Genomic DNA, 22,211 nt, shown 5'->3' with positions numbered 1-22,211 from the left:
GCCTACAAAGCGGTGTGGCACTATGATTCTAACAATCTAGTGAAAATATTTCGTCTTATGGGATTAGGACCTTCTGATCATACTCAATACTAGCCTCCCATGTTGTCCACGTACCATACTATTGCCTAGCTTCAGACCTTAATACTCTTATCACTTCACACCACAGGTATGGCTTATTGAATCATAAGATCCTGCAAACGCTACTATATATGGCCAGCGTTTATAATTTTATTCAGATTGTATGGGATTCTATACGGAAGAATATAACATGTTCCATTCATTAATAGCCATCGCCTTTTTCCTGGGTGATCGTCAAAATTTGAAAGAGGAACCAAGATCAATCATAAACTAATTCAAGAAAACAGATAGGATGACGGTTCTCTTGCTCCGCTTTCTATATTTAAAGCCCTGTACAGCTTCTTATCAGTAGTTTTGTATTGTACATATCAAGGCTGATAGGACGATCCTATCATGTGTGGCCAACCTTACTTTCACTGTGTCAAAGTGTCAAAGCAAAGCCACTCTGATTTTACTACAAGTTTACCTAGTGAAGTAGAGGTACAACGCAGCAGGTCGATTCTGGCGATTGCAGGGCTCACTAATCCAGGGAAGTGAGTGGAGGGTAGGCAGCAGGAATTTACTCACAAAAGCTTCACTACGTCTTTTGATGTGAGATAGCCAATCGGGGACCAAACAGTGATTAAGGCAGCAATGTAGTTAGCTCTCTAGACCGGAACAAGGCAACATGGCAGGGATTATATGCAATGACAAAAAGCACGGCGGGTTTAGCCAAGTGGCCATGTAATCCCGCGGGACTCATGGGGTTCAAATGAAGGGACAGAAAAGTAAAGCGGCAAGGGCATTCATTAAACCCAACGAATAAAAAAAATGGGCAAACAAAAACATACAACAGCAGGGATTCACATGTGGTCACCCACCATACTACTAACCTGCCGGCGTGTGGCTATCCTACAGTTAGTAGTCGGGTGGATGTCGCCCGGGTAAGAATAGGGTGAGCGCCGCTTTAGCGTCGCGCGACTCGAGTGATTAGGGTGATTAGGGTGAGTGCGTGATAGACACGGTGAAAACGGGATGAGCTTGTTGGGAAAGCTTTCTTAAAAGTAAGATTTTAGGAAGAGGTTATTAAGAATCCTTAAGTTATTAGAGTAAATTCTCAAGAATTCCTTCTTCTCAGAATTCTGTTTCTTGGCCAAAATCTTTCTTTAGCTAGGTTTCTTCATACCAGTAGGAAATATAAGACCTTAAGCATACTACCTTAGACTTCCGAAGCATCTTATTATGCATTGAAAGATGGAAGATCTCGCTGGCTATCAGTGTGAGCAAGCAGATCGATCTCAGACGCACAAAACAATACCCGCACAGTGCACGTATTGTATGTAGTGTGGTAAACGGGTCGGTCTAGCCGAGATACACACAATCAAATATCGCAGCCATACGCGAGCGAGCCTACCGACGGCACTTGGGTAGTTCGAGGGTTTCTATCGTGGTTCTCCAAGTATCCTCTACGTATTACCACCTAATCTACCCCGTCCCTCTACTCTGGTACATGGCTATATCATTCTTCAACTGTTGATCTAGAAAACAATCAAGTTTATATACAAAACTGGAAAAAAGATACCTTCCCCGATGCATGTCCCAAAGCAAGTTTGTTACCATTAATCTTGAACCGTTTAGGTCTGAACTCGACAGGTAGCCAGAGAATCCTTTCGCCGTCTAAACTTATCCATTGCCCATCCTCAATGGAGATGTCAGGACACATAGAATTTGTAAAAGACATTTCAACATCAAGGGAACTTAAACCGGCGTGTAGATATAAACCGTCCTGGAAAAATCCAGAAGTATCGTCTCTTATCTCGTAAGTCCAAATTTCCGAGAGTTCACCATTGTCGAAGGCCCAGAGACACACAGTTTCATCCATAGACCAAGACGCCAGTAGTCGGTTATCGGGAGAGAATGCCAAAGAATTAACCCAATCCGAATGACCATCAACTTCATGATATAATTCGACGGTTGCAACGTCGTAGATACACAATCTCCCATCCTCTGTGCCAACCACTAGTAGACTGCTATCTGATGAGAAGGCCGCCGAGTAAGTAGATTCCGAATTGCAATCAATAGTCTGGTATATTGTGCCTCTCGTGAGGTCCCAGACGCAGATCCCGTCATCTGTGCAAGATGCTAGTAACTTACCATCGCATGAGAAAGCCACCGAGTGGACTGAACCGTGTTGGGAACTCAATGTCTGCTTTAAGGTTCCAATAGGTAATTCCCAGAGGCGTGATGTTCCATCGCTAGAGGACGATGCCAGTATTCGACTATCGGGCGAGAAGGTCACCGAATTTACAGATCGGGAATGCCCCTCAAGGGTATGGGTAAGGGCACCGGTAGTTGTGTTCCAAAGGCACACTACTGGACTCTCGAAGGATCCGGATGCCAGGAAAAGGCCGTCGGGCGAAAATGCCATAAAATCCACCGGAGGTTCAAGGTCATCTCCATCAAGGGTTTCAGTAATCTCACCCACCATTGGGTCCCAAAGGCGGACTGTTTCATTGGCAGAGCAAGATGCCAGTAGCTGGCCGTCGGGTGAGAAGGCCACAGATTCAGACGCTGCCGACAGACTGAAGCCCAAGGTCATGTGGCCATCAATGGTCTTCTGTAGTGTACCTGTCACCAAGTCCCAGAGTCGTACAACCCAATTGGCCGAACCAGTAGCTAGTACCTGGCCGTCAGGCGAGAACACAACCGAGTTGAATGAGCTCGAATAGATATCAAGAATCTGTTTCGAGGCTCCTTTAGCTGTATCCCAGAGGCGTACTGTCTGATCTTCAGATCCAGATGCCAGAAGGCGATCATCAGGTGAGAACGAGACCGACAAGACCGAGTTCGAATGTCCCTCGAGAATATATAGCTCCTCGCCCGTTGCTAGGTCCCAGACCCGCAATGTGTTATCATCAGATCCTGTTGCTAGTCGGTGGCCATCAGATGAGAAGGATAATGAATTGACTGGGCCAGAATGGCCCTCAAGAATTTGTATGATTGCGCCTGTTGCTGGATCCCAGAGGCGTACTGTCTGATCTTCAGATCCAGATGCCAGAAGGCGATCATCAGGTGAGAACGAGACCGATAAGACCGAGTTCGAATGTCCCTCGAGAATATATAGCTCCTCACCCGTTGCTAGGTCCCAGACCCGCAATGTGTTATCATCAGATCCGGTTGCTAGTCGGTGGCTATCAGACGAGAAGGATAATGAATTAACTGGGCCAGAATGGCCCCAAAGAATTTGTATGATTGCACCTGTTGCTGGATCCCAGAGATGTACTGTCTGATCTTTAGATCCAGATGCCACAAGGTAGCCATCTGGTGAGAAAGTGACCGATAAGACCGAATCTGAATGGGCTTCGAGAGCCTGTAATTCTGCACTCCATGTCTCATTAACCAATGGGCACTGGCTTATCCAATGAGAATGCTTATCCGCAAAGATTGTACGAATTATTGATGCCCGGGGTAAGAATACAAGTCCTGCACGATAGACCTGAAGTGGAGCTTGATCAAATATATGTTGACTTTTGAGAACGAAACGTTTAGCATCGTGGAAAAATTGTAGAATCGGATAAGGGCCGTTCCCCTAAGCCTATTAGTACAGATGCAGATAATAAAGAGTATCTTTGAATACTTACCCCTATAGCTGTTTGAAGGAGGTCAAGGATACCCGATATCTCTAACGCACGGCCTAATAGACTCATTGCCTCTATCCAGAACAAAAGGTGTGTCTGGAGAAATGAATGAGCTTCATAGGCTATGTTTGTCAACTCCTTACATTGCACTAGGTGATGTGCCCAGTACCGGCAAGCATACTGTAACTCTGGAGGAAGATAATCATTGATAGTTTGGCGGTCAATTTCCACACTCTGGCTCCCATAATTCGGTAGTTGACAGATATTCTCCTCTAGTTTTTGACACATATGTAGGCATTTTCTGGTCAGCATATTATGCGCCTCGATCTCGCTTATACCGAGTGGGGTCTTTGTCCTGGTATCTGGATCAAGAAGAAATTCCCTGAAAGACAGATGAAAAAGCCGTATAGGTGTTATGTCATTGTCTGGCACTCTTAGTACTGACTGAAGCGGACTTAGTCGAAGATGTACAAGCCGCTGAGAAATCCCTAAAAGCCTCGATAGTGCGCATATAGAAAGTGATGTTTCTAAGACCACTATAGCACCGATGACCTGGTGAAATTGCAAGACTAGCTGTTCTTTTTGATTCTTATTTTGTCTGTCAAGAAGACGATCAAGGACTGGCAGATATGTCCCAGCCAGCCTTGTGCGATCATCTTGTTGAGTCAAGATTGAAGAAAGGCTATCGGCAGGGTCCCAATCAAGATCTTCAAATATACGACAAATAGTGGCAGCGAAGATGAATGATGGAATGGATAAAGTGACTAGCCTTTGGAGATCTCTCTTGCCTGGCCATTCTGTGGGTAGGTTATGTAGCACCCTAATTTCTGCAAGTCGATGATAGAAAAATAAGGTTATATCGTGCTCAATCACTTCTAAAGGAATATTGTGGAGAACAAAATCCTTATAATGATCGAGGTTCATCTTTGAGAATCCGAAGCGGGATAGATCAGGTCTACTTGTCAAAAGTACCTGTAGACACATTGTAGTTGCCTTTTGGAGTTGCGGGAGAAGTTGAAGTATAAGCTGTATGTCACCATCTCCCTCGCATTCGTCTAATGCGTCAATAACTATTACCACAGTCTGAAGTGAGGTATTAGATCGGGGAAGTTTCTTGAGTGGTTGAAAAAGGAGTTTATCGAATTGTTCCCGTAGTCCCTTTGCTGCAATGCCTGGATTATCATTGACTGCTTCATGCAGAATTGGCATCAGCAAGGGATGAGTAATTGCTAGTTGCCTTGCAATTGTTGGGAAGAGCTTTCTCGCATTTCCTCTGTCCCCTTCGCCTCTCTCAAAGAAAAAGCTTGCTCCAAGTGAACGTGTTTCGCTGAAAGATTTCGCGATTGTTCGAGAGATAGTCGACTTCCCTGTTCCAGCTATTCCATATAACCAGAATATTGCTTCCCTATACGGGGATGCAGCCCATTCTTTGATTTGATTGAGGATACCGGTCCGTGTGCCTGGGAGACATTCGTCCTTATGCTGATTCTCATAGGAGTCAAAGGCTGCCCCGGGCACGATTGCCAACTTATGGTCAAGATCTGCTTGAAAGTCAGCACTGTCGACACTGAGAAATTACTCTCCTCAGATACCTTGGGATATGTGAAATTCGTTCGTGATCGAGCCATGGTTTATCCCTATTTGCGATCCGTGATTGAAGCCAGAAAATGATATGTTTGGATCCATGATACTGCCTGTTAGCATTCTGGAGAAGATGCGGGGATTCCTCGCCCTCTGGGCACACTTGCTGCGGGGGGGCCCGAAGTAACATAGCCTCCCGGGTCGAATAATCTATTTTCCGGATCTCGGCCGCCTTCGCATAGCGCAATAATTCTCGGACCGCGCTCTCCACCCTGCCACTATTTACACAAGATGCTCACGTAATTTATAAAATAGAGCGATCGAGGCCACCTAGATAGCCTGTATTCCCTAGCTTGAGAACCCTCATACAATACACACTGTCCTACCAGTTCAATACCTCGCATGGGCTCATTATGATCAAACAGAAATCAACGAAGCCATCACATCGCTTCTTCGGCCAAACTCTGCAAGAAATCGCAATCGTGCGATATGATTCTAGGTTCGTCATTATCGGGTGGTCCTACCCAGCTCACCAATGAAACCACAAACACTCTAAGCGTTTGCTCTACCCTTTCCATGTTATCCGAAGAGCCTGTCTCATGACCAACTTATTTAGCTGTAGACTCTTCGCAATTCCTAGTGTTGCGGAGGCCTGTATTCAACCCAATATTTGCTTTGAATATTCTCCGGAAGGCCATCATTTCGAATAGTAAGAGATCAAATATCGCAAGGCTAGCAGATAGAAAGTTCACCTTGGAGTTGATGCATATTACAGCGAAATGGTATAGAGATAATGGAGAATTCTGTTACCCTAATTTCACCGTTCTCACCCTGCTCTCACCCTGTTCTAACCCGGTCTGACCCCCAATCTCCAGAATTCTCACCTATATCACCCGCACCCAACCTAGCACAAAACGCGACAATACTTCAAGTCCCAGGGCTCTTTAAGTATTGACCGCGTTTAGTACGTGGCTTAAGTACGGCTGAGCGGACGGGAAGCCCTGTTCTCCACACCCTATGGTCGTATGTACTAGATACAACGGGAAAGAGGAATATATAGAATTTTTTGTAGCCTTTAGAGCATAGAGGAAAGGAGCGACTCTGAACGCAACAGGCAGCGAGCACCTTCCTTATGTGCCCTCACCTTCGCTACCTTCAGACATCCACCGCTTCCCAAGAGTGCTCACACACTGCAATATCTACTACTCACTATCTTCATGGGACTCAGCTCTCACCATCATTCTTACCTCTTCTCAGGAATATCATGCCATCAACAGTTCTCGACTATAAATTCTGCCTCGTTGCGATGAAGTGAAGAAGCAGGTCAACCTCGAGCTGACTGAGATTCTTCATGAATGTTTGGAAAACCTCACCAGTCCCCATGTGCAGATCTTATCTTCCCAATTTATTGCGACGAAATTAATGAAGTATTTCGCATTCGTAGTGGGGTAAAGGGACTTAATTGGCACGAAAATAGATGCCTCGTCCGATTTCCAAAGCTACCAAGCTAATGTCGACCATCTTCGATGTCGAGCCGTCTCTTCTCACAGACTTTGCTCATCCAGCTCACTTTGTCGATTCAGACGCGCAGTTCGTCTGTGCTGTCACTCTTACCCAATGGTTGCCACCGGGCCCGTGTGCTCAGCCTTGGACCATGCTAGACGACGTCCGAAACTCCCAAACTTAAAACCAGACCATGGTGCTTCTGTCCTTGGCGTCAAATTAGATTGATTTTGATGCATCCCAGCTCACGCTCCTAGTCATCAAGTCTGGAATATTCGGAAGCCCCAGCAAGTGACCTTCAGTGAATGCACTCACACTGAATTGGAATGAGGAAGAATTGGTACCCCAACGTTCAAGAAAGCTTTGAATTATCGTTGGAAAATCTCGGGGATGTCACTGAAATCATTCCCCAGAAGGTTCCCAGCAATCCAATTGACACGGATAGCGGAACAGAAGCATTCTGGAGATCTCCGTAATGACTCCATTGAAACAACCACGCAAATAGAAAGTAGAATGAAGGAGTCAAAAACACTGCACTGTAAGCCGCCAACATCAATATCGAGCGCTCCTCAACGATGTATAAGCCCCAAAATATTTCACGCGATGAATCCTGTTCTTCAAGGTGACTGTCTCGCTTTGGAAGCTTTTCGCTAACAACATCTCCGCATCTTGCATTAATCGAATATGCCTTCCAAATTCTCTTCAATATACTACGTGAGATATGACTGTACCAAGAGTGATACAGAAACCAGTGATTGAACTCATGTGGGGACACTGGCGGGTCAGGGAAGATGGGCTTGGGGAAGAAATGATAAGACGCTTGCTGCGGGCCAGGAAACTCGGCGGTCAAGGGAGCATATGCAGCCTGTAAGAATCTCTCGAACTATTCCAAAATTAGAGATTGAGGTAGGACTATCTTAGTTCAACAAAGCAACCATGAACGTACCTTGAAAAATGCACAATGTGAATACTTGTAGATCCCAAACCAGGTTGGAAAAAACCCTCGATGGGCGTAGTACATCGATCGAACCCATGAAAAGAAATCCTCATCATCCATCAAATTGACTGAAGTTTGGGCAAGTCGTTTTGAATGTCCGAAGGGGGAAGAGTTCGTCACAATAAGAAACACGTGGCGATTAGGCCTATTTCCCGGGCCTGGTTGCTGTTGGGAGGATCCAAGTTGAGGGTTGCGAGGAACTGAATTGTGAGTTCCCCGCCGCCCTTGATTTAGGGGCTGGCCAGACTGGCTCATTCTGGTATTTAGGCTTTGTGAGACGAGAGTGGTGTTTGTCGGAGGTAAAATCTTGGTAGCGCCAGTGACCTTTTTTGCAAATGATAAAGGGACTTCGACCCATCGAGCTTCACCACAATCCTAGACAAATTGTATTAATATTGAGTGGCGATCATTGAAACATCATACAAGCAAAATCAACAAACTCACACATTGCCAGTGTAAACGAGCCTCATCGTTTGCTAAAGCGCGCATGTAGGGCCTGAGAGGCCACCAGTCCCATCTTTCCGCTGTAAATGCCTCCCATTTGCCTTTGATGGTATTTAAGATCGAATAATCCTCATCAAAGCTCAGTGCTATCTTATCCGGCCCGACGTGTTGCAGCTCACTCACTATTACTTCAAGATTATGGAGCTGTGTACTCGTAAATTCTCCACTCCTCCGCTTTTTCAAAATCCATTTAAAGAGAATGGATCGCATAGACGGAAAGACAAAATCGTGAAACTCTCTCTCCATAATTTGGAAAGCATTTGAGTGGAAAATGAGGTGCTCTATTCTTTGAAGATCGTCCACCAGTGTCTGTTCCGCGATCTCTGGGGCATCGGGAATGGAATCTGCCTCGGAGTCGGAGTCAGAATCTACTTCGTCACGACCCTCTGTCTTGCCCTGAATATGTGGCTCGAAATTAATTACATCGAATTGCTCATTTCGAATTAGCCGAGATGAATCTTCTCGTGTTTGAAGATAGTCCAAGACCTTGGCTCTAGAACTCTCTTCCTCGACTAGGCGAATATTGGATTCCTCTAGCCCGGAGGGCCTCGTTTTGCCGAGTGATTGCATAGTAAGGCTTGCTATTCTGAGCTGTGAACCACGAAAAAACTTGATGATATGAGGCTCGACTCCTAACTCAGGTTCGCGAGTCAAATGGGATGCAAAGCGGCCAAGGGCTTTTTCCAGGTTTCTCCGAATGCGCATCTTTGAGTAGCCGCTTTCCTCAAGCGCAAACCTGCAGACTTGTTGAAATGTTTCCATACCCAGGAGTGAGGCCGTGAAGACTTCAACAGCGGATGTGACAATTGAGTTATCGAGGGATGTACCTGAAGAACTACTGCCCGTAAAGGACAAGCTGCTAATGACGGATCCGAAATCGGAGATATCTGAGTCACCATCCTCGTCAGGAGATATACCTCGAGCCAACTTCATCTGAGAGATTTTCTGAAGTAGTAAAGTGGCTTTTGTTGCCTTCGGACCATGCTTTCGGAGCTCCTTTGCTCGGACTTGAGTGACTGTCTTTGCTAGTCCTTCGGCTTCTTCCCATTGACCCATGTCAAAAAGCAAAACCGCCAAAATCTCCATGCTATCTAGGGTGTTTCGATGCTCCATGCCAAAGATTGTCTTGCGACAGTCTACGACCCGACGTTGAACTTTTTCAGCCTCATGGGGGCGTTTCTGCTTGGTAAATATTAAGGCCAGGGTATTCATGCCTTCCAAAACATCGGGATGGTCTGGGCCAAGTGCATTCTCGATGACTTCGACTGACTCTTTCTGCAACAATTCCGCTTCTTTAAATTCCCCTTGATCGAGGAGAACTAAGGCCAACTTCCCTAGGCTCTTTGCGGTGCTTGTGTGGCCCGACCCAAGAGAGGCCTTGAGGGTCTTTATTGATTGGCGGTACATTGCATCAGCCTTTTCCAGTCGCCTTTGACTTCTGTAGATAGATGCTAGAGAATCCATGCTAGAAAGGACATCTGGATGCTCAAGGCCGAGTGTTATCTGTTGGCCTTTCAGGGCTTGCTCTTGGATTGCTTCAGCTTCATCCCACCGCCTCTGGCTCGAATATATTGCACCCAGGCTTACTAGGCTCATCAAAGTATCGGGATGGTTTAAACCAAGGATCTTTTGCCTTCCTTCAACCACCTGCGCACCGAGTACCTCGGCTTCATCCTCTCGACCTTGGTCTCGATAGATCCTTGCCAGATTATCAATCCCCACAAGTGTGTCTCGGTGTTGAATCCCGCGGAGTCTCTTATAGATTTCAAGCAGTTGGAGAGAGAGCTCCTCGGCCCGTAAAAATTCGCCTTGAGCATGATAAACCGAGGCAAGATTGCTCATGCTACTCAGAGTATCCGGATGCTCTGCGCCTAGGATATCCCTGCGTATCTCTAACACCGCTATGATGAGCGTCCTCGCTTTTTCCAACTGACCTTGCTTTTCGTAAATCACTGCAAGATTGTTTTTGCTAGTTAATGTGTCTGGATGCTCTGCACCTAGAATTCGCAAGCGTCTCTCGTGTACTTGTGAGTTCAATCTTTCGGCTTTTTCCCATAGACCTTGGTTATCATAAGTCGCCGCAATATTGCTCATGATGCTCAAAGTATCTGGGTGCTCCTCACCGAGCGTGCGTTGAGCTATGTCGAGCAACTTCAAACTTGGCAGCTCTGCCTCACGCCATCGACCTTGATACCATTTTGACAATGCGAATTGGCCTGTGACAAAGAGGGAAATAGGGTGTTCATCCCCTAGCACACGGCTGCAGCGTTCCGTCTGCTGTTCTGCTAAAAGCTCTGCTTCACCCCACTGGCCCAATAGCAGATAAGCTAAGATGACAGACGTGGAAACATCAATTGTCTCTGGATCATCAGGACCTAGCAATTCCTGTCTCACCTCTACCGCAGCCGTGGCCATTCGCTTCATGTCTACTGTTTCACCAATAGTCCACGCGTAGCGCGAGCCTCTGTGCAGTAGGGTTGCCCATTCGAGAAGTGGTTCACTCTGGCCCGCAATTGGACGTTGTTTTATCATAGCCTTCACATGCGGGAAGAAAAACCGCCAATCACTTGTACTCTCAAAGTTCATTTCTGGCAGCTGATGGCAAAGGCATTTGATAGACTGTGCTAACCATTGATTGGTTAGGCCTTCTAACTCGAGCCGACGTTTCAGCTCCTGTTGCACTAAGCCATGCATTGCCATTGTGCTTGAGTCTTTGACACATATTAATGATAAATCGGCGAGTATGTCGATGGAAGCGTCTAATCTTGCACGTGGCCAATGCCGTTGGTAGATTTGATTCAGTGGTTGAGTGGAGACCTTCATTCTAATGCTTTCTTCATTCTCACTGAGGCTTTTGTCTCCTCGTGTTTCAAGAAAAGTTTTAGGGATTTCCTGAGGTTCAAAGAAACACATCAATGACAATATCTCTGAGGCTTCCGGCATTGTTTGTCTAATGTGATTGAATGTACTGTTCAATATGCTATGAAGCGGATTAGAACGAGGAGCAGTATCCTGAATTGGCATATGAGCATCTAGCCGGTCACAAAGGGTTGATATGCTCAATTGAGGTTGAGACTTGATCAAAAGGGCTGCTTGGACAACCGCGAGTGGGTGAAAGCGAAGTCTTTTGACAAGTATGCTGACTCTCTCATCATTTGAGCTTTGACCGAGATTTCTATAGAAGAGTGCCATTGCGAGAGGCTCGCTCATAGGCTCCATCCCAATGAATTCATCATTTGTGGCTATTTCCTTAGCTACAAGTAGGCTTCTTGTGGTCAAAAGTACAGAGCCGTTGGGGCTCCGAGGTAGAAAGCCTTCAAGTGGGTTAGACAAAGTCTTTTTTTCGTCGTTCGTTATGCCTTCTAGGCTTCCTGTTGGGGTTGTCTGAGGAAGATCACAATCACTATCCATGCCATCGAGAACAATGATCCATTTTTCTTGCTGCTTCTCAAGCCAGTCATGAACAACATGAAAAATGTTCGTGTCGGTGGAATTTCGATATGGTATATCGAGATTATCGGCAATATCGCGGTAGCACTGATTGAATCGGGCCGCGCTATTCGCGTAAATCCAGAAAATCAAGGTCTCTGGCGATTTGTCACGAATGCGATACATGCATTCAATTGCTAGGTGGGACTTTCTTCTCTATGTGAGTATGCGGTCTATCCTTTGGGGTGGGCACGTCACTTTTGGAAGACCTACCCAATACCACCCAGTCCAGTCAGAGCCACTCGAGATCCAGGAATAGAGAGCTTGTTGCTGACTTGGTCCAGGAGCTTCTGGTCCACAATGAAGTCATTATCTCGTCGAAAAGGCACGGTAAAACTCGGATTCCGGGAAGTCCTAGATCTTGCTAGAATAGTATCGCCATTAGCAAGTGCTTAGCCAGTGGAACGAGGAGCGGGCGATGTGTTTGTTAGATCTTACCAGGCGAGAACTCAAATTCAGAAAATCTGATCTGTCCATTGTTTATGCCCACCTGGAACCCATGGTTCGAGTTCCCGAACGAGATAGAGTTCATGATAATGAGAGGGATTCATGTCAATTCGTGGGTGTTCGAGTTCGTTTGGTTTGAATGTTCTGAGCTGGGCAGCTGGAGGTCAGTGCGACGGCTGCGGGGTTTCTCGGTCGCCCCATGCAGCTCATCTCCGCTCAGCCACGTTCAAATGAATGATCTCTCAATTCCGACATGATGATCGGACAGGCCAGCGAGTGATTTTCATTTCTCAGTTTCAAGGGGCATCTGGTGCTATTCCAAACAATTTTGCATCTTTCCGAGGGTTGTTTACAAAACGATGGAGTAAATGATCATGACTAGGTTGGTCCTCGTACGCGTACCTGATGGGCCCGCACCGCAATGGATCTACGGCACGTTCCGTCCATGAAACCATGGACAAGGCACTTGAAACGTTCAAGAACTGTGCTTATCCACTCAGTGCAGGGTGGCCCAATGATTTTTTTTTTCCACCCTAAAGCCTACACTATATTCGGGCGTCTCACTTTTTTAATGCCGTTCTTAAGCAAAATTTGGAACAAAATTGTGACTGAAACGGTAAATTTGACACCGATTTCCCACGTGGTAACAGACGCCTGGTCTTCTTTCGAGCAATAACATATTTATAGCAGCATATTTAGCTGGAAGTGACGAAGAAATCATTGGCCAGCAATACCGTGCCGACAAAGAACTCAAAGTTGAAGTTGGCATGACTACTACGAACTTATTGAGACCACCATTATCTCCAAAGATCAGTCTATTAGCATTAAGAAAGCCAGGTGCAAGGTATCTGTCGGGTTCCATCAAATGCACTACCTATTAGTTCCACTGCCATGGGCGCAGGTGGCTATAAACTTGAATAGCGATTTGATACGTGGGCAAGATAAAGGAGCAGAATATGCAGTCATGGACCCGTACTGCCTCGGTGGTTAAGTAAGTATGATGGGGATTTTTAAGTAAATATGCACAGGGTGAGTAGTATGATGTCAGCTCAAGAATTCCTGATGAAGTAAAAAGTAGAAACATTGCTAGTTCGCTAGCGAAATATTGCAAACGAAACTCATGGCCAGACCCCGCTATTCTGCCCTGCAAGGAGCGGGAACGCGAAAATCGTGAAGCTACCACGTGAGCGAGGTGCTGTATTTTACCCTGAAGATAATATTGATGGCCGAACCCCGCTATTATGTGCTGCGGAGAGGGAACACGAGACCAATATTAGTTACCCTTTCTACGGCCGGTTTGGACCATAGACCAAATGCCGCCAGAATTTTGTGCTGAGGAATGAGAAGAAGACCACTTCTCATGAAAGCGAAGGATTTCATTCTAGAATATTACTGCGCCCAGGCGAAACATAATCCCTTCGTAGTGATACCAACAACACATAAACAGTAGATGTCATCACGAGGAGATGAAGCCCACATCAGTACTTCAGGCAGGTGCTGGATATTCAGGTGTAACATAGTGGTGTTCAGAGAATTCAGGGTGAACTGGGGGGGGGCGAACACCCTGAAGGGGTAGGGGTAGAATGTTAAGGCAGTTTTCCCGAAGAATCAATATATATGGGTAATAAATATGGGTGAACAAAAACATACAACAGCAGGGATTCGCATGTGGTCACCCACTATACTACTAACCTGCCGGCGTGTGGCTAAAACACAGACAGTAGTGCGGTGGGTGCCGCCCGGGTGAGAATAGGGTGAGCGCCGCTTTAGCGTCGCGCGACCCGGGTGATTAGGGTGAGTGCGCAATGGACAGGGTGAGAACGGGGTGACATCGGGTGAGAATCATACTTGTCATGCAAGGATTACGCCTTGACCCTCCAGACTGAAGTGAAATACACATTATTGGCCGGTATACCACCACCTGAATTTTTGTACACTATGAGTTCTTTCAGAGGTTTTGAAGAAATTCAATATGAAAACAAATGGTAGGATCTTGTATTCTTCGTTTCGTTCAGAGGCATTGATCTAACAAGCATTATATAGGCTCCGTGTTCATCCTACATAGGAATGGTGTGACCTTTATCAGCCCAGTACCATTGATAAACTTCAGTTGTTCTTTAATCGTTATACGAAAGATGTTCAAAATAACTGGGAAAAACCCCTGAGGGTTTGAATTTCCCTACTGTAATTCAACAGGGTACTAGTCCCTCCTTATATTCAAAGGGCCTTTTCTAAACTATACTCAGGAATTGATTATAAACGTCCTATATAATAACTCGCCGCTAGTATTAACTATATATAAAAAGCCGTTTCTTAGGGAGAATAATTTATTAGCAAAAGCTATACCTCTTAACAGAGGGAGTGTTTCTTATTAGTCTAATAAGATTAGCCTACAGATAGGCTCTGACTATAAGAAGCTCTCTTTCCAGTATATATTCCTGTATAGAGCCTTTGTTGTAGGCTATACTTATATTGTTCTATATATATTATACAACAACTATAATAATATAGATATATTTATATAAGTCTATAAGCAGACAAAACAGACTGGAAACTCTAAAATATAAATATCCCCCTCAGTAATTTAAATATAAATACTTCTGATATTTACACTATTAACCTGTTAAAATACCTCAGTCTAATAGGCGTCCTTCAGGCCAGTTATTATAATATTAAACTTAACCTATCTAATACAAGCTAGCCTAAATATAATTACAGTCAAAATTCCTCTGTCCCTCAGGAGCAAATTATCCGGATAGAAATCAGGCTTTGGTAAACTAGTATTATTAAAGTTACTTATTGGTCCCCTTAGTTAATCTGCCGTTAGGAGCCTATAAGGAGACGAAATTATATAGGACTTAAGCATCGGGGTTATAATACAAAATCAAATGAGTCATCCTGTATATTGTCCATATAGGTTTCGATCAGAAAGGGATTTGCCTTATGTTACAGATATACTCACGAACAAATACATCGGAAAGCGTAGTAGGAGTAGAGGTAGAATAATGCTGATCGCCAGATATCTCTTACCTTGAGAACCCCGCCTTAGAAGATGCCTTGAAGACTTACGGAATTTTACAATGTCTCATTTTGTGCTGACACTCAATACGATATGATTCACAATACGACAATAAATTTCTTGTTTGCTTTACGAAAGGCACTAGGCAGTGTCTCGGTATCAAGTAAGATCCTACCTAACACACTTGCTTTTGTACGTTCACTGTGGACCACAGGCACTCACCGCATGATGATTCTACTTTTAGCCTGGCGTATGCGGAGATATACCTAACCTATGCCAGACTCGTCCGCAATTTCAATATGGCAATTCATGATACAACTCAAGACGATACCGTTGTGTATCATATTCGACTCACTGATGCTCCAAAGGAAGGCAGAGAAGAGGTTAAGGAGAAAGTAACGGGAAAGCTATTATAGATCTATGACGTTGGCCAAGATGGGGGGAATGCCAAAAGTGGGTAGTGGAGTGCTCAAATGTTTTCCATTGATGTGTTTAGTAGCTATGATGTGAAGAGATACAGACTGGGAAAGGGTGCCGACAGCACCAACAAGCGAGCAAAAAAGGCCTTTTTCGGGGTTAACTGAAAGCTAAAGATGCGATGATTGGCGGAGCACAGAGAGTGACTTGATATTTGGTATCCCTTATTTTGCTATTCGTATCTTCTTTCAATGGACTTTGTGTTCTTTGATGGTTACAGAAATTTTTGACATTCTTTGGCGCGGGAAAACAAAAACGGCGGGAAAACAAAAACGCTCAGAGAGGGTATGTAAGTGTCATCAATTGAGCTAGCATATCCCTGTATCACTGACAGGAAGGCAAGAGTGATTCGATTATTCTATGGTCTGATGGCAACATGATATAATTGTCGCAGTTTAGGCAATCTAGCCACTTGAAGACTCATTCCCGATCTGTCAAATTCAAAAGCTGCCAGAAGATAAAGTTTGATCCGCCGGCGTAAATGTAGTTATGGGCCAAGGGAAATTACGTACTGTGGATACTTTGTGGTAAAAGGCCCCCGGTTCAAGATCTCAGACCAGGAGGTTCTCAAGTTGGATTCGTTGATTTTATCCGCTGGAAAATAAAAGTGGGCGAGAGCCAAGAGCGAGAGCGAGAGCGAGAGCGTGGGATCAGAAGACTGGCTGGCAGGGCTGTATGGTTGACAGGACATGGGGGCTATTTGCTTCGTATTCTTCCGCAAGCGACATGACGGGGCTTGGCATACGTAGAGGCTTGGCATACATAAGGGATCGGAGAAGTCAAGCAGAGATTACTTCTAGCTGCTGGGAATGTTTTATCGCCTTCGGCCAAGTCTAGCCATCATGAATCAGATTGCTTAGGTAAGTCTTGGCAGAAGACACTTTCCTGTAGGTATACTTGCAATGAAGTATATGTCTGGATAAGATATTCATTTAATTCTTGTGCTAAGCTTGAGCATTCGAGGAATGCCAATGAATCCTAATCCTTGAATCGCCGAATTCAGATTTAATATTTGTTCATATTCACGTGACTTAGAGCTCCTAGGATTGGCTAGCTCTGGGTCATTCATCGTTCGCCGACAGCTGGTGAACTTGAGGTGGTTGTAGGGATTGTGAAATAAGAATAATGGCCTATTTGAGACTGGATTCTGGAATAACGTGAGAGGCTAGAGTCAATGGGAAAAGTAGGCCAACTCGGAGCTACTACGGTGCTCCAACATCCTCCCGCGTTTATTACACTCTGAAGCTTATTTCACCTACTCCCCTACTCGCGGCCAGACTCGTAGAAGAAGAAATCTTTGACACAGTGAGTCCTGGATCGAGTGTCTGGCCTCAGCATCGCGTATTCTGGTGTTGGTCCGAGCTTGCTACAAAGTTCTGCCCCGCCGGTCGTCCAGCTTTGATAGGGGCTTTGACACGACGCCCCAGCCCCTTTGATTGATGTCCGAGACACGTTTTTGATCGAAGCTGACAACAAAATGACGTTTCCGGACTCTTCTTTGGCAACGTCCGCCTTAAGGGGATGGCTTACACTCCTTTGAATGCTGAGGATTCTTGCTGCCTCGAACAGACGCCCTCCTATGCCCCTACCCCCCCGATACCTGGAATCACGTATTTATGCCATCAGTAGTCTACCCCTCGCCATATCATGAGAACTCGGGTGACGAGCGTTCGTCCTCGTATCAAGGCTTTTCCAGGCAGTCAGGATTTGACCCATTCCCCGGGCTTGATGATAATAATGCGTATGATGAACAGTCCCCAGATTGTTTTCAATACCAAATTGAATGGAAAGCTAAACCGAATAATCGAGTTGTGGTGAAGGACACAAAACAGAACTTGGCTCTCCGGCCTAGTTCCTACTGGGACGAAATAAACAAGAGGCTGGTGATATTTTACGACGTAAGATAGCCCGCAGCCGGCGACTGAGACTAGATGATACTAATATCATATTGTCGGTGCAATTCCAACGGGATATTGACAAACGCTTTGAGGGCACGAGCGTTGATTGGCAAGTAGTAGAGAAACAGCAACTGATGTGGCAAAAAGATCCGGCTCCAGATTTCTACTAACTATATAGACGACAGCGGACCTCTTCCGTCTAGTAATGACAAGAGAGGGAAATTGTCGACTACAAGAAGGATGCTCTCCAATTTAAAATTAATTACATTGAACTCATGTCTACTTCGTATAAAACCATGGATTGAATGTATAGAAAAGCAGGGAATACGAGCTGCGCCTCGATTCCCCGGAATGGCTTGGCTTGGCTTGGCGTAGGTCAACACCTGGGCAATCTTGCGATAAAATACCAAAGTGACTGTGATTAGATGGAAATCTTGAGCACCCAACCTAATTGAGTTACAGTCAAAACCCTGTGACCTACGTTCGACTGGCAGACTGGCAGTCAAGTTGGCCAAGCTCCGAATGCAGTCACAATGCCATACTGCTCTACTTAGAGCGTAAATCAAATTGTTTCATTGCGATGCTAGATCAAGAACATGTTACAATAATGGAAAGCGAAAGATGACGTTGAGATCGATGTACCAACAACTTGTTTCGCCGAGCTTTTGTAAAAACTTTAGTTCAATAACATTGTAAAAGAAACCGCACTGTTTTCTAGTCACCCACTATTTATTGTAGAACATAATATGCTCGCTTTGAAGTGCGAGTACCCAGGAATAAATAGGCTTTAAAGTATTCAAGCACCTGTCGCTGATCTATCTCATTAATATTGCTCTGAGGTATAATATGAATCGATCTTTGATTCAGAGAATGAAAGCTTGGGTCGGTCTAAATCGGTTTCTCGCCGGAAAAGGAGCTGCCATCGCGATGATCTCATCATATATCTATTCTTGAGTCGAGAAGCCAAGACCTCATTATCAATGCAACGCATGAAATACTTGAAAATGTCGCCACAGGATGGAGTATAAAGCGAGTGAAGGTTCCTCTGTAGTCCTTTGAATCTCCTAGTATCCAAGATCAAATCATTCTCCGCCAATTTCCCTCTCATAAAATATTTCATTCTTGACTTTTGATCAATATGAAGTCACCTATCTATATTCTGGCAATGCTTCTTCCACTTGCTACAGAAATAGCTATGGGCTCACCAGTCGTGGAGCCAGACTTTGATGCGATTGAGGAGCGAGGTCAAGGAAACAACAAGCACTGGGACAAAGACTGGGATGATCACCACGGATGGGACAAGCATAAGAACCCATGCGAGGTCCAGCGATCTTACCCATACTACAAATATCCCTGCGATTCGAGCCCCTCGACCGGCATGTCGCAAGTCGGTGCTATTTTCACGCCTTCATGCAAATACCAGTGAGTGTATCAAGTCCCCTTGTAATTTCCATCGCTGATAAAAGTATCTATAGGAATGGCAACTCTGGCGTTTGGTACCTAGCCGCCAAAGGATGGGTTAAGGACTCAGACAAACCTTCCCGATGCCGTGAGTGACGCTTCAGTGTCGTTTAGTGCGTGAAAATATACTGATAAACAGTTTAGCTGGTACGAATAACCCTTGCCCTGCGTAGATAGATATACGTGGGCTTCGTGAACATCGAAGAGGAACGGCTAAGAAGGTTTTCTTTGCGATTCAACACATTATTCGACGTGGAAAAAAAAATGCTTTGGTTACAAGGTTAATTTCAGATCAGTTTTGTTTATTGTAATTGGTATCAGAAAATAGTACAAAAAGCCTGAATTTCTCAGGGATTAAAACAATTACGTGCTGTGTTATACTACTTTAGATCGCTCGCTCTCGTATTACGGTATCGTGTCCACAATAGCGATTAGCTCAATTATTGGCCTATCACAAAGCTTTGAAAGAGCACATTGGATCATCTCAGAAGATTGGCTAAGTGCGAAGCTATCAGAAAAAGATAGTTCGCAGGGAGAGGGCACACTCTTAGTATCAACGGAATATAAATTGCGCATTGAAAATTAATATTATCTTGATACATGGTCATGTTCTAGAGGCAATTATCACATTTCCTTGACACACTCTGTTTCTAGTCTGGCGTATAGAGATTTTGACAACATCTACACTGGCCAATGATGAACCAGAGGAGAACCGCGGAAGCCGTCGAGGTATATCCAAGGATTGAGTAGCTTCCAGTACCCTGGCGCCACCCTAGCGCCACCTACTTCGTTCCGTAGCTGATTACCTGATTATAGCCGTCTCTCTAACCAGTGTTCATAGTAAGCGAGACCGAGAGCGACTTCCGATTGAGACGATGTTTTCATACCAGATGTTTCCTTGGAAATATCTCTTGAATGCTTAGAAACTTGAGACATGAAAAGCAGATTAGAGTTTGAATGTTCCGAGCCGAAGACTGCTGAAAGCATCAAGAATTGAGGAATTCACCATATTCTCGCCCTTGGCGGCTCTCGTCGCATTTCATCCCGCCACCTCAAAAGCTTCCAGGTGATTTTCTTCTGTTTTCTCATCTGGCACGCAGATTTGTCATGATTAATCAATTGCTCGTGCAAGTTGCCTTGAAGCTGATGTACATAAGTCCTTTCTCAAAGACCACTAATAGTTTAAGTATTCTCTGCGAAGCCACTCCTCGTGGCCAGAAGATATATGGGCTTCAATGATAAGAAAAATCAAGATACTGAGATTCGAGGACGAAGTTGCATGGTTTTGTATTGTTGTAGGTAACGACTGTTATATACATAAGGAATTAGCGTAGGACGGTAAGCGTAGTAGACCTGGTAGGCAGTTCCGGGATTATATCCTCCCCCATCTAGACGAAACTTGCCCTGCAAGTTTGGAATTTACACGAAACCTGACGACAGTAGTATGACGTGGCTAACTGTCTTATAATCTAAATAAAGTATATATTGACACAGTATCCTTTGCTTCTAAGCAGAAAAGCGCTTCTAAGCAAACAATTACTTCCGGAGTCTTCTCACCTCTCTTACCCCAGTTTCCAGAATTCTCACCTAGATTACCTGTACTTACCCTAACACAGAAAGTAACGCTAATTTAGGATCCAGGGCTCTTTGTTTATTGACCGCATTTAGTATATGGCTTAAGTACAGCTGAGCGGACGGGAAGCCCTGTTCTCTACACCCTATGGTCATATGTACTATTAATCCCCTGAGACGGGGATATATGCTAAGTAATAATTTAGGTAAGAGCTTATGGGTATGTTATGGACCTCCATAGTGTCGTCGAGAATTTAGACATTCTTCGAAATCTTGTCTTAACAGTAAATCTTAAAAAGTAGGGGCTTGTAATTTGCATCAGGTGCTACGCACAAGCGGGACTTCTTCCAACGGTACCTTTACATGGCTTTCAAGAAATTTCAAAATATCCTCAATCTCGTCATTCACACGATACCAATGACCAGGTCCCTGATACGCCTTCCAAGTCACATTCATCCCAAGTCCAGTTAAAAGAACTCGGCACATTTTCTCGCCCAGTTGAACAGAAACCTTGGGGTCTTCTACACCATGGCCAACAAACACAGGCGTTTGTAGCTGACATAGATTTGAAATAGGTTGGCCACCCTCTGAGGATTGTTTGTCTGTTGAGGCCACTGGTAGATCAAGGATATCGCGGACATACTCAATGGCTTGAATGAACAGCGGTACTTCATCTTCATCTTCATTCAAAAAAGGATCGAAGTCATCCTGGGGCGGACTGGGCTGCTGGAATAAATCTTCTCCCAAGTCCGACTCATGACCTTCGCTCAAATCAGATTCCGTGTCACTACTTGAATCGTTGCTGGTTGAATCTTCATCTTCCATGTCGCCGTCATTTGAGTATGCTTCATGGTTGCTATCCCCCAGCGGTGTCCTTTTATCACCATCGTATCCGAGGATCTCGCCTAACTGCTGTTCGAATGGCAGCCATTCACTCAATCCGACAAATGCACCAATAGACCTCTCTTCGTTCATATCCGGCCACCCACCCAAAAGAGTGAAGATACCCGCAGCGCAGCCCTGACTGAGCCCCCACAAAATGACCCTTCGTATCCCCCTTCCCCCAAAATCCGGGCCTCTTGTGCGATTAAGCCGCGAATAAACTCGGCGGTTTCACATAACCCCTCGATTTGAAGGTCTGTTCTTTGACCAGGATCCTCAAGGGAATAATTGTCGTACCACTGGTTTATGGGAATTTTCTTAAGTACTATTGAGCGCCTCTTAGACGCGGTTGGGAAAACGAATTTGACGGTGGGCAGTCGCGACTGAAGGTTTGCAGATTCAAGTAATTCACGGCCATAACGCTCCGAATTACTTCCTTGTCCATGAAGCGAGATGATCGTATGGGTATGGTCTTTGCTCAAGGGTTGCATGACCAGCGGCGTGGGATATGGCCTTCGTGGCATTTTAACCGTGTCGGAATGTGAGAGATGAGGACAGACAGACCAAGGATGGGCTGAAAAGAGAAAAAAACCAAGGAAGAAAGAGCTTGCAGCCAGGGTTATTCCCTCCTTTTCTCTTCCGCGGCCTGAGTATATCTTTGCTTTATTTGTGATCACAATCAATCG

The 22,211-nt window shown here is 45.1% G+C and overlaps 4 protein-coding genes across 4 annotated transcripts; 1 reads left to right on the top strand and 3 right to left on the bottom strand.

The window, feature by feature from the left end:
• Positions 1–1,612: 1,612 nt before the first annotated feature.
• On the bottom strand, positions 1,613–5,261 carry N7481_002694 (WD40 repeat domain-containing protein; the record flags this gene model as incomplete). Its single annotated transcript, XM_057261913.1, has 2 exons — positions 1,613–3,646; positions 3,699–5,261. Coding segments are annotated over 2 exons (3,597 nt in total), but the record flags the coding sequence as incomplete, so codon positions are not given.
• Positions 5,262–8,193: 2,932 nt separating this feature from the next.
• Positions 8,194–11,895, bottom strand: N7481_002693 (tetratricopeptide repeat protein; the record flags this gene model as incomplete). The annotated part of the gene is made up of 1 exon (XM_057261912.1): positions 8,194–11,895. One exon carries the CDS (start codon positions 11,893–11,895, stop codon positions 8,194–8,196), a length of 3,702 nt encoding a protein of 1,233 aa, XP_057126844.1.
• Positions 11,896–18,748: 6,853 nt separating this feature from the next.
• Positions 18,749–19,167, top strand: N7481_002692 (uncharacterized protein; the record flags this gene model as incomplete). The annotated part of the gene is made up of 2 exons (XM_057261911.1): positions 18,749–19,032; positions 19,086–19,167. 2 exons carry the CDS (start codon positions 18,749–18,751, stop codon positions 19,165–19,167), a joined length of 366 nt encoding a protein of 121 aa, XP_057126843.1.
• A 1,794-nt stretch (positions 19,168–20,961) lies between these two features.
• N7481_002691 (Phospholipase/carboxylesterase/thioesterase) lies at positions 20,962–21,618 on the bottom strand (the record flags this gene model as incomplete). Its single annotated transcript, XM_057261910.1, has 1 exon — positions 20,962–21,618. The coding sequence occupies one exon, from the start codon at positions 21,616–21,618 to the stop codon at positions 20,962–20,964; it is 657 nt and encodes a 218-aa protein (XP_057126842.1).
• Positions 21,619–22,211: the final 593 nt, after the last annotated feature.

This window comes from Penicillium waksmanii (assembly GCF_028829765.1).
Source record: "Penicillium waksmanii strain IBT 27052 chromosome Unknown utg000002l:1.0-3326099.0:1.0-3328782.0, whole genome shotgun sequence".
In the NCBI taxonomy this organism is placed as follows: domain Eukaryota; kingdom Fungi; phylum Ascomycota; class Eurotiomycetes; order Eurotiales; family Aspergillaceae; genus Penicillium; species Penicillium waksmanii.
Note: the sequence above shows the minus strand (reverse complement) of the source record. Positions and strands in the feature narration are given on the sequence as shown.